This window comes from Castor canadensis, chromosome 7 (assembly GCF_047511655.1).
Source record: "Castor canadensis chromosome 7, mCasCan1.hap1v2, whole genome shotgun sequence".
NCBI classification, from domain to species: Eukaryota; Metazoa; Chordata; class Mammalia; order Rodentia; family Castoridae; genus Castor; species Castor canadensis.
Window position 1 is genome coordinate 51,638,525 of NC_133392.1, and position 12,544 is coordinate 51,651,068.

Here is a 12,544-nt window from a genome sequence, read left to right on the forward strand (position 1 = left end):
TTGACCCCCAATTTCTTCTCTCTGCAGTAAGGATCCCAATGTGAGGAAGAGTGGGCTGAGGTGGTGGGATTAGAGCCGAATTCTGCATGAAGCAGTCAGGTTTTGCAGGTGGGTGGGCAGGGAAAAATCATTTAGAGGGGGCTTGTTTTGGGCAAATGGCTGTCCAATGGTACATGAGCACACTTAACTCTCTGCCATTTCTTAGACATCACACATGCCTCTTTGACTTCTCACTCTGCCTCAGCTTCATGGGTGAAAATACACTTGCTGCCTGACTTTCCTCATTTGCACTACAATGGTGTGCTGGATCCTGGGTCTGTGTTCCCAGGCATCATGAGTTCACCACAGGTTCCTCTGTACTTTTGCTCTTCCTTTGACAGCAGCAGCCCAGGGAAAGTTTCTCTCACAGCCTCTACTGCACCTGTTCTAGTTTCCTGCCTCCACCCCAAACCACTCCTTCTCCATACCCCTTAGCATTCTTCTTCCTCTTTAGTTGGCAGTGTGTCCCGAGCTTTCTAGGACTACTTTTCTTCCTGCACCCTGTCCTGGGGACCTCACCTAGGCCAGTGCCTGGTGTCACCCTCCCATGTGCTGAACTCTCATTATTGCTTAACACCTACATGCAATTTCCTGTCTTTAACACTGACCAAAATGTTTTCTGAACTAAGACTAATTTTTTTTGGTAGTACTGGAGTTTGAACTCAGGACCTTCTGCTCGCTAGGCAAACACTCTACAGCTTGAGCCATGCCTCCAGACCTTTTTTGGTTTAGGGTTTTTTTTTTTTTTCCAGGAAGGGTTTTGTGCTTTTTGCCTAGGTCAGTCTCATACTGCAATCCTCCTACCTATGCCTCCTGCATAGCCAGGATTATGTGTACCACCACACTTGGCTTGTTTGTTGAGATGGGGTCTCATTAATTTTCTGCCCAGTTGCCTTGAACCATGATACTACAGGTCCCCGCCTCTCAAATGCTTGGGATTGTAGGCATGAGCCAACGTACTTGGCTCCAAAATCTATTCTTTAAGATGCTTTTCATGTTCCTTTTTGAGGCCTGTATAATCTCTCCTTTGAAATTTCCTTACCATGTAATCTGTTCTTCTCTTATAGCATCTCATTTGGCAGAAAGTCTAAGCACAAAACCTAAATTCAAATCCCAGTTTCCTTGGCTGCATGAACCTGACCTCTTATGTATGTATGTATGTATTTATTTATTTAATTATATATATTATATATATATATATTTTATTATTTATTTATTTAATATTCATATGTGCATACAATGCTTGGGTCATTTCTCCCCCCCTGCCCCCACCCCCTCCCTTACCACCCACCCCACCCCCTCCCACTCTGCCCCACCCCCTCAATACCCAGCAGAAACTATTTTGCCCTTATTTCTAATTTTGTTGTAGAGAGAGTATAAGCAATAATAGGAAGGAACAAGGGTTTTTGCTGGTTGAGATAAGGATAGCTATACAGGGAGTTGACTCACATTAATTTCCTGTGTGTGTGTGTTACCTTCTAGATTAATTCTTTTTGATCTAACCTTTTCTCTAGTTCCTGGTCCCCTTTTCCTATTGGCCTCAGTTGCTTTTAAGGTATCTGCTTTAGTTTCTCTGCACCGAGGGCAACAAATGCTAACTAATTTTTTAGGTGTCTTACCTATCCTTGTGTGCTCTCGCTTTTATCTTGTGATCATAGTTCAATCACCTTGTTGTGTTTGCCCTTGATCTAATGTCTGCATATGAGGGAGAACATACGATTTTTGGGCCAGGCTAACCTCACTCAGAATGATGATGAACCTGACCTCTTAAAGTTTAAACTCTTCAAGCCTGATTCCTTAGGTATATTATGATTAATAACATTTTAAATTAGGATTAAATGCAAATTAGGAGTAATAATAGTACTAATAACACTCTCAAACACTCTGAAAGAATTAACCAAAATAAAGTACACCAAGTCACTAACATTCACTGACAGCTCACCACATGACCAGTTCTAGGCTGAACCCTTTATATGTGATCTCATTTAAAACTCAGATAATCCATCAGTTGAGAGAGTCTTATCTAAATTACCAGACAGCATCCATGTTAGAGGAGAGATTAAGTACAGTCTATGAGCATCAGTCCCAGCACTGAGAAGTTGTGTGACCTTGATCTAGCTTAGTAACCTTGCTGAATATACCCCACACGTGTAAAATGGAAATAGCACTGGCTCTAACTCAGAGGAAGGACCCCTGGGCAGGTGAAATGATGGAACACATGAACTGTTCTCAGCTTCATGCCTTGCACACAGAGCTCAAGAAATGGCCTTGCTCACAACACTGAAAGTGTTCACGCACTGGATTCTTAGGCAGGGGTGGGGACACAAGTGACCATGTAGAGCTAGACCAAAGTCAGCTGATGCCTTCATTCATGCACCAGGGCTCTTGCATATTTGTTCTAGAGCCACGGCAGTGACCAGCACACCTCTGCTCATATGGAGCAACCTGTCTAGTTTGAAAGAAAATCAAGAAAATGAAAGTTGGCAGGCTATAGTATGAAGGGCAAATTTAGCCTCTTGCCTGTTTTTGTACATAGTTTTCCTGTCCCACACCTGTTTGTTCAGGTCTCAGCTCTGGCTGCTTCTGTGCTACAGTGGCAGAGGTGAGCAGAGGTGATGGAGACCACATGGCTGCAAACTCAAACATATCTACCACTGGTCCCTTACAGAACAAGTCAGTGGACTCCTTGAAATTAATGACTAATGAGAGGATATGAGGACTAGAAAGGAATCAAAACATGTGATTGAGAGAGGAAAGTGGGATAGAGGTAGCCACCTCACATAGGATTTACAGACCATGGTAAAAATCTGGGATTATTCTAAGTACAGCACTGGGAAGTTTTTATTAATTTTTGTTTTATATTATATATATATATCAATATACACATGTGTGTGTGTGTGCGTGCACGCTATTTTTGGAATAACTGCTTTTACAATTACCATACAGATGAATACATAAAACTGTAAATATGCATTGAGACAACTGCTATAAAATAACCACCAAGAAGCAAAAAATCCTCAGAACTTCAGCCTCATCCATTCCCCATCCCAGTCCCTCCTTCTTCCTCATGGCAATCACTTTCTTTAGAATATTCTTCTCCTTGCTTTTTTGTTTTAGAAAAATATATACCACCATCTCATTTCAAAATCCCAGTTTATTGTGACCTGGTTTTCATGAATTCTGTTCTTTCTGTATGACCTACAATGCAGCAATCAGGCACCTAGGTCAGCACCCTATAGCAGCCAATGTCTATATTTAGGGGGAGACATAAGAAAGGTTGGAGCAGCTTTGTTAGCAACAGTCTCAAAATGGAAACAACCCACATTTCCATCAGTAGTAGAGTGGATAACATAATTATGGTACCAAAGGTGTGTAATGGAGTATCCTATAGACATGAAAATGAATGAATTACAGTTCCATACAACTGCATGAATGAATCTCAAAAGCGTAACTATAAGCTTTGGCATGTTTTAAGCTGAGGGATGAAATAACAGAATCCAGCTGCTACTTTTAAAGGATTGCAATGGATGCTGTGCTAAAAGCTAAGTCTATGGGGTATGAGTAGAAATGGAGACCTGAAGAGAAGGTCCCTAAAGTATCTCATGACAGAACTATTGGTGGGTTGGATTAGGGTGGTGACATGGAGAGGAGAGGAATTCAAGATGTATTAAGATGATGTAGACTGACGTGACTTGCTGATGGGCTGCATATAAATGGCAGGAAAAGGAAGATGGTGTATAACTCATAGGCTTTGGCCTGGGTGTTGGTACCATTTACCAAATGGAGAAGGGGATGAAGAAACACTGTTTTGGAGGGGTACATTTAGGGCATGATGCATTAATTACTTGTGAGAAACTAAATGGAAATGTGTGTCACTGGATAAACAGTGTGGGTGAAGATCACTGAACAATTGCAGTTTTGAAGACAGGCTATCAATGACAGAAGAAATTCTTTTAATGTAAAGCCCTGTCCCAGTAAACAGATTCCTCTGGTCTACCATGGAGCTACAGCCTCAGCCCCCAGATCTTTTTCATTAACTAGAAATTCCTTTATATCTACCAACTGTTCTTCAAGATGGAAATATACCTTGGGAAAGACATTAGAAAACTATTACCAATTCAGCACATAGCCTACCACTGACTCTATCAGTGAAAAAGGGGTTTAATGGAAAAGAAAGGGAAAATGGCAGATAAGTCTCCATCCTGCCCGTTCTTAGACAAGAAAGGGAAAATGGCAGACAAGTCTCCATCCTGCCCATTCTTACACACCAGTAACGCTAGCTTCCCTGGAGCCTCCCTTCACTTTCGCACCTGACCAAATGTAGTGAAGCTCTGCCAAGTGCCAAACACCTTACAGAGGTCTTGGGATACAATGGAGAATAGATGGATCTCTCTATCTGACTGTTCAAAGTTAGCAATTTGACTTCACCACTGACAGATGTATGCAACTATGTAATGTCTATTTGACACCTGTGGGAAGCTAATCTTCAGTCTCTTTCCAGGTCCATTGAGCTAATAACATAATAGGCCTATCTCTTTATTATTATGATGAGGAGATGAGGCTAGCAGGATAGACTTTTTGCAGAAGTCCAAAAGAATGTTTACCTGGTAGGCTTCTTGAGATTCAGCTCTACATTTCCCAAAGTAATTTGTCCTACTTTAGTTTTGGATCATGCCAAGTTGAATTCTAGTTATTTTAATTGAGAGTGCTCTGCTGTGTTTACTAAAATACTTGCTTTGACTTCTTAAATTTTATACAAAATTATGTTTATATTTGTTGTACTTGAATTTCCACCTTGGACTACATTACTTCTTTTGCCAAAATTGTCATAGAAATTACACTTCTATGGTAATGTCATTAAATTCTTTAAAAAATTATTACCTTGTGGTACTATTACCCTTTGGAGAATGACTATTCCTTTTTTTTGTGGGGGTGCGGTTGTTAACTCAGGGCCTTGTGCTTGCTAGGCAGGCGTTCTACCACCTGAGCAACTCTCTGGTCCAATTTATCTTTTTTTAAATACACCTTTATTTTTGGTTTTGTTTTTTGAAGCTACAAAATAAGGCACTGTTGAGTTCTGCATATAAGAACAAAGATCAAGTTCTACCAACAATGATCTAACACCAGAGTGTCAGGTCTGTCTTCCAGACCAGCTCTGCTACTAACCTGGTGGCAAGCCACACTCTACTTATCAGTACAATGGCAGGAATGGGCTCACATGGTCCCAATCTACCCCTTAAATTCTTTGAAATCTATTGACTAATTTGGTGGGACTTCCATTTGGCACAAATATGAGCTATGAATGACTTTCCTCACCTGCCATGACACTCTTCTATTTACTGAACTTTATTGTTTTATCATATTTCAAACTTACACCTACTTGATAATTATTTCTACCAAACTCACTCACTTAGCCTGTTTTTTCTTTTAATAGTTAGTGTCTGCATTTGATCCTGAAAGAGATTTTGCAAACCTATTAAATTTTAAGTAGCTACAAATTGGGTCATTCTTCCTAGTAAGAGTATCTCACTCAGCTATTGTCTCATAAACATCTTTGGTAGGATTCTATTTCATAGAGCTGCCTGTGTGGTTTTTATTTTGCATGGCTTAATTCCATTTCCCATTGTGTCTCATCTATAGTTCTTTAAATTTGTCTTTATACCTCAATCCATTAGAGTTCTGCAAGCTACAATGCTGTTTTTTAGATTTTTGAGACAGGTCTCCTCATGAAGATGAAGCCTAAGATGGCCTCAAATTCACTATGTAGCTCAGGTTGGCCTTGAACTCTCAATCCTCCTTCCTCAGACTTCCAAGTGCTGGGATTATAGGAACCACCATGTCCAGCTATACAACTACGTTTTTTCGATTTATAAGAGACATTTTGTAGAAATTAACAATTTAAGATCAAAGTTGAACCAGAGCCACTGTGAAATCCCCTGGGAAAGGAAACTAAACTAGAAGACAACTAGGACTTTAATCTCAGTTTTCTTTGTCTTCTCTCTTCCTCTCACACATGTCTCTTTTTCTCTCCTTCCTTCCTTCCTCCTCCCGTTCCTTCTCTGCTTTTTCCTATGTGTATACAGCCCTGCCCTGCCTTCCCTTCTTTCCTCATTCCTCCTCCCTCCTCCTATATCTCCCTACCCCTCATAGTTTCCTTTTTTAAATTACAAACTATACTACAAAATGTAAGAATCTAACTGGCACTAGAATCAGGATATTAATTTTATATGGACATTAAGGTATTATGCACTAAGTAGACATTATCTGGGACAAAAGACAGCAGAACACTGAGGCATCAATAAGCCTATCTGGCCCTGAGGGCTCTGCTCACCCCTGCCCTTCTGTCAGATTCCCCCCTGCTCTAGTAGCTAAAGCTGCCTTGGCTCCTTTCCCCTCATCCTCCGTTGAGCCTTCAAACTTTGCTCCTCTCCTATCTTGGCTCCATTGTCCCCTAGGTCATTAAGTGATAACATTGTCTAGACATGTTTTTCTTCTTTTTTTTTTGTGCAATTAATCCAACCATTTTTTCACCTATACTAATTTTTCAGAGTAGAGCAAAGGAGACTACTTGACATTAATCCCTTAATATTGGACCTATTTTATAATTTATAATTGGACTTTTGTTTTCCCATATTACAAACTCATTCTTTTCTTTCTGGAGATAAACTGGCCATACATATTGTTTATTATTTTTACTCGCTTGTAAAACAGCTACAACCCCAGCAACTTGTAAGACCAGCGTGGTCATTACTCTCTAGTTCTCGGAGATTAATTTATTTGCATCATGCCTCTGATTTCATGGAAATGAACATTTGCCACAGCCACACAGGAACCGATTCAAACGCGCAGCACCAAATCCAACTAAAGTGACAAAGTTCTGGGGAGACCATCAGGCAAATGAGTTAGAAGTCAAAACTATCATTAAAGTTGCAGGGGTCCTTTTAGAATTAAAATTTCAAAATGACTGGTCTGGGGATTTTTAGTAGTAGAAATGGTAATTTATGCAGCAGAGAACAACATAAATACATGATCAGCAAATGTGGCTTCGAGGAGTTCGTGTCAGGGAAATTTAGGGACTGTAGCCTATGGTGATATGAAATATCTAGTATAACCTCAAATAACATTCATCTTCAATACTACACTTTTAATACCTTCCATGGAGAAAGCAATGGCCCTGCTTTGCTGTACTCTGCTTTGGTCAGACCACATCTAGAATTGTGTTCAGTTCTGGCCACCTGAATTCAAGATGATAAACACAAACTGAAATGTGCATGGAGAGTGACCAGGAAGGCAAGGAGAACAGTAGATGGAAGTGGTGGTGAGGGAGGGTGGGGAAGAAATCAGAAAAATAATTTCAAATATCTGAAGGATTATTACATAGGAAAGGTAGATTTTGTTCTAAATAGCAGTTAGAGAACACTCTATCATCAATCTGGCCAAACATGTCAGAGCCTGAACCAATAATTAGAAGCCACAGGAAGTTCAATAAAATGGAGAATTTTTAAAGACAGAGTTGTCCAAAGAGGACAAGGCAGTTTGAGAATTAGGGAATTCTCACCACAGCAGTGCCGAAACGAGTGAAATTCTGACTCTAACAGCCCATTCACATACCCATAAGGCAAAAGACAAAGTGCTTAAAGAAAGATGGATAAACTCAGAATTAAAATTTGTCTGTTAATTTCAAATTTGCAAGTTGAGATAAATACAAAGGAAATGATGGACATTTCTAGCTAAATGGCTAGATCAATTATATTCAAATTTAGAGATTCAAAATGTCTCTCATTTTGAAATTATTTGGTCTACATTCCTATGGCTGTTATGTAGTCCATTCAAACTTGGCCTCTCATCAGCATGGTTAATTTTGAATATTTTGTTAAGAGATCAATGAATAGTTAGATCTGTGATTGCCATATTATATTTCATTTGAAAAGCATATATATATATATATTTTTTTTTTTTTTTTTTTTTTCAGTAGTGGAGATTGAAACCACAGCCTCAGGCTTGCTAAGTAAGCCATACCACTAGGGCCATTCCCCAAGCCCTTTTTTTGTTGTTTTGTTTTTAAGATAGGGTCTTGCTAACTTTGTCCAGACTGACCTTGAATTTGTAATCCTCTTGCCTCTGCCTTCAGAGGTTAGGTTGCGAACCACACCTAACTTGAAAAGCATACTTTTCACATTATATTTTTTGTGTATATTCATCCACATGAGAACACTATTTCTCTTTTAAAACTGTATGCGCACAAGAAATTACTCTGAAATGTTGCATGAGAATACACTGAAATACATAATATGACAAGACATGATTCTCAAAGTCCTAAAGAGGATACAGCCATTATCTACTTGGACACAGAAGAGAGGCAAACATTTAGCTGCTGGTATTTTAGAAAAAAAGAAATAAAAGTGAATAAAAGCCTTTAAAATTTATTAGAACAACATTTATAAACAATGAGGCAGGTCCTGTCAGATCCCTAAGTGACCGCAGGGCGTTAGCTCTCTGGGTGTGCAGTTCCTTATCACCATGCACTTACTTCAAGCAGTCACTGCATACTGAGAAAGTTAAAATGACTTTGGATCAGGTGGGCATTTCCACTATTTAGGTTCCCAATGAAATTTGTGCAAATAAAAGAAGGAACCAATAATTGAAATGACCATAAAATATAGCAATATTGACTGAGCCAAGAGAAAATTACTACAAGAGCTGGCAAATGGAGGGTATAACAAGTTAGGATGTAGTTTGGGAGAGTCAAATGATTGAAGAAAGAAACTTTAATGTAATGTAGGTTCTAGCATACTAAACATTTCATATACTCCAAAACTCACCATCCTTACCATTTTATTCACTTATAAAAATGTCAGTTTTCCAATGGATCATTTGAACATATCATTTATTAATATAGCTATATATTATGACCTAATCAAAAGTATTATTGTTATTGCTGATTTTGCAGTGCTGGGGATTAAACCCAGGGCCTTGTGCATAGCAGAAGAGTGTTCGACCACTGAGCTATACCCCCAGCCTCCAAAGTATTGTTTTTGCCTTCAAAGTTGTTTTTTAAAGCAGAAAACAGTTTCTTTAAACACATGAAATATAGTTACAATCATATTTTGATTTCTTCCATCCAATCATCATTGAAAGTTTATATTTTGAAAATGGTTTTGTTCAAGTTGAGTTTTCATTATTAGTTCCAGATCCAAAACTGCTTTTACTGCAAAGTTTACAGTAGATCTCAGAATGAGCATTTAATCCTTTACCTGGAAGGCTCCCTTCTTGCATTAAAAAAAAAGTATTTTAAACATAAGTAATAATGAATTTTCTTTTTTTTTTCATTTTGGATGTAAACAATAAAAATATCAGTTTTCTGCTTGATAGAAACAAATAGAAAGTAATCCAGACAGTTAGTGACACTTCTGTATTTTAAAGGTAGAAAATGGGTTTAAGGAGTGAGACTTAAAAGAAGACAGTCAGTAGTACCATAATACATTCTTTAAATGCTACATAAATTAATAATCTCAAAATAATAAGAAAGGTTAGTAACTCAAGGAAGTGTTATTACATTTCAAAGATAAGAAATGAAAGATAAAGCTGGAGTTAAGTTTCATCACAGTAAAAATTTACAAATACCTTCTTCAATATCTGAGATATACTCGCCATCACTGAGCATCTCAGGGGCGTTGGCCTTATGAACTGTATGATTTAAGTGAACAATGTAAGTGTTTGAAAAACATACACTCCCAACATCACAGCAAAACATTCCAATGTTTCCAAAAGCACTTTTGCATTGAACTTTCTTTAGGAAACCAGCAAATATACAGTCAGTCACAACTATTACAAATTCAGTGGACATTTTCATACCTTCATCATCAGACATGTCAAGAACTTCATTCATTGTTTCTGGAACATTCATTTTGTGCTTCTCTGTGATGTTCTAGTAACAAAAAAGCAATCACTGTAGTGTTTCAAAACAAGTCATCTTTTAATTCTGAGCATATCAAAAACTAATGTTTTAAGAAAAAATACATATTTAAATTAAAAAATTGAAAAAAAAAGCCAGATGCTGAAATTATGAAAGGGTATAAATACATTGTCTCTTAGGGATAATTTTTGGTAAATGTAATTTACATTCCTGTGCCCAGTTATTGTGTTGGAATAAAACATTATTTGGTGCCTCTTCCAGAATGTAGTACTTCAGTTAAGCATTTTTAAAATAAACTTCTAATTTTAGAACAGTTTTAGATATATAGAAAGAATTATGAAGACAGTATGAGTTTCCATATACCTCACACCAAGTTTCCCCTTTTATTAAAAATCTTACTATAGTATGGTACATTTGTTACAATCAATGAATCAATATTGATACATTATTATTAAAGTTTATAATTTATTCAGATTTCCTTAATTTTGCTTAATGTCCTTTTTCTGCCTTAGGATCCAATCCAGGATAGCACACATACTTAGTTGTCAGGTCTTCTGGTGCTTCTATTGGCTGTAAAGGTTTCCCAGATTTTCCTTGTTTCTGATGACCTTGATAGCTCTGAGATATATTGTTCAGGTAGTTTTTAGACTATGACTCATGTGGGGTTTGTTTCATGTTTTCTTTTGTGATTGGACTGGGGTTCTATATTTTAGGGAGGAACACTGCAGAGGTGAAATACCATTTTTTCATTACATCATGTCAAGTGTACATACCACCAACAGGACTGATGACTGCTGATGTTGACTTTAATCGTCTGTCCGAGACAGTGTTTGTGAGGTTTCCCCACTGTAATGTTATTACTCCATGTTCCTCTGCTTCCACAGTGCATTTTTCTAAGAAAATCATTATGCTCAACCCATACTTACGCAGTGGGGAATTATGTTTTACACTTTATAGCAAAGAAATCTCATAAATTATTTAGACTTCTTTTGCCTGAGAAATTGTGTTTTCTTTTCCATTTACTCATTTATGTATGTCAGTACAGATTCAGGATATTTATTTTATACTTTGCATGACATTCAGATTCTATTTTATGCCTTTATTTTTGCTCAAAGTGTTCCACCTCGGCCATTAGGAACTCTTCCAGCTGATTCCTGCGTGCCCTTGTCATAGCCCCATCATTGTGTCTGTGTATTTATTTATTAATTTTTGGTGGTGGTAGGGGAGTACTTTCTTACTCTTTGGCACTCTCAGATGTTCCAGACTCATGTAAATTTCCTGCCCTCCTCTTAGGTTCAGCCTTTTCTCCGAAGAGCTCTGGTACTTTCTATTTAGAGAACGGTATCAGCAACCAATGTCTTCATGCTAGAGGTGTCCTGCTTGTTGTTTTTGAAGAAATGGCGTATTTCAAATAATTGCAATTTAATTTAAATGTAATTACAGGAAAGATTCATATCTCTTAAGTGCAGCTTCTTTCCCTTTAGTTTCTTAATGTTTCCCTGATTGTAACCTCATTAACTAAAACATCATTCTCAGAATTGCCACAAACCTTGTATTCTTATGGGAGAGGCATTCTTCTTTTCAAGGTTCCAAAAAACTGAAGTCTGTTTATAGGACAATGGTTACCCAGGCCCCAGTAACTGCACAAAGATCATGCCTGTGGTGGAGGTTGAGCTGATTTATTAGCTTACGGTTATAGATACCACCCTAAATTGCACCAGTCCTTCCTAAGCCAATTTATGTAAAATCATTAGAGCAGGGCTGACAAGGTAAAGTCTTAGTTTGAAGTAAAGTCTTAGTTTGAGGTAAAGTCTCAAATACAATGCTGGACTAAGTCTTAGGGACTTCAATGGATCCTTTCCTAATCAGTATGAGTACTTCATTTGGTAGAAATCTTATTTCCCTTAGGCAAATGGGACCTTTCCTATTAGTGTGCAGTGTCTTTTTTTCTCTTGTAGAAAGTTACCAACCAACTTAGCTGATGACATCAAAAGTGAAATGGCTCTATTCCTATCCATGTTGTCTTCAGATGGGAACCTGAGCCTTGAGACCTTTCTCTGTCTTTCTGTAGATTTTCTGAAACTGCAGCAATACTTTCTCTTAAAGCTTGCTTGACTTCAAGGAAACATTTTGAAATTTACTAATGGATGAGAAAATCAGTTCAATAAGAACTACATTTTGAACTATTTGAGTTTCTCTTCTTTAACACTGAAAGAGCAGTCTTATATGTTCATTGCAATGATTTCAAGTCTTTCTAGCATTGTGACACTTGGCCATTGTTAAATAGTTTGTCTTTCTCCTTCTTCCCCATCCTAGAGAGTGCTACATGGGATATATATGAAAGTAAGGCTAATAATTTGCTTAAACTCTTTGTCTTGAGAATTTAATAATAGATGTTGTAAGATAATGAAATAAATACTCAAGAGGTATATGAGTTGACAAGTAGGAATTTACCTCTTAGATAAACTATATTTTGAAACTGGAAATGTGTCCTGCTTGATAACCATTGTTCTAATCTATTACAGCAATTATTTTCCTTCTTACAAACTATACGATTTCTCTCTTATGGTCAACAGGCTTATTTTTTAG

The 12,544-nt window shown here is 37.7% G+C and overlaps 1 protein-coding gene across 11 annotated transcripts in view; it reads right to left on the reverse strand.

Annotated features, from left to right (window-relative positions):
• Positions 1 to 12,544, reverse strand: part of Ank3 (ankyrin 3) — a 618,024-nt gene that overhangs the window by 106,637 nt on the left and 498,843 nt on the right. For 8 of the 11 annotated variants that reach the window (XM_074078910.1, XM_074078911.1, XM_074078912.1 and 5 more), the window contains 2 exons: positions 9,895 to 9,967; positions 9,664 to 9,726 (listed from right to left, as the gene is read on the reverse strand). In XM_074078910.1, the coding sequence (XP_073935011.1) occupies positions 9,664 to 9,726; positions 9,895 to 9,967 (136 nt within the window). The remainder of the gene's footprint in view (positions 1 to 9,663; positions 9,727 to 9,894; positions 9,968 to 12,544) is intronic. The other 3 variants (XM_074078915.1, XM_074078916.1, XM_074078921.1) reach the window with 1 other exon arrangement.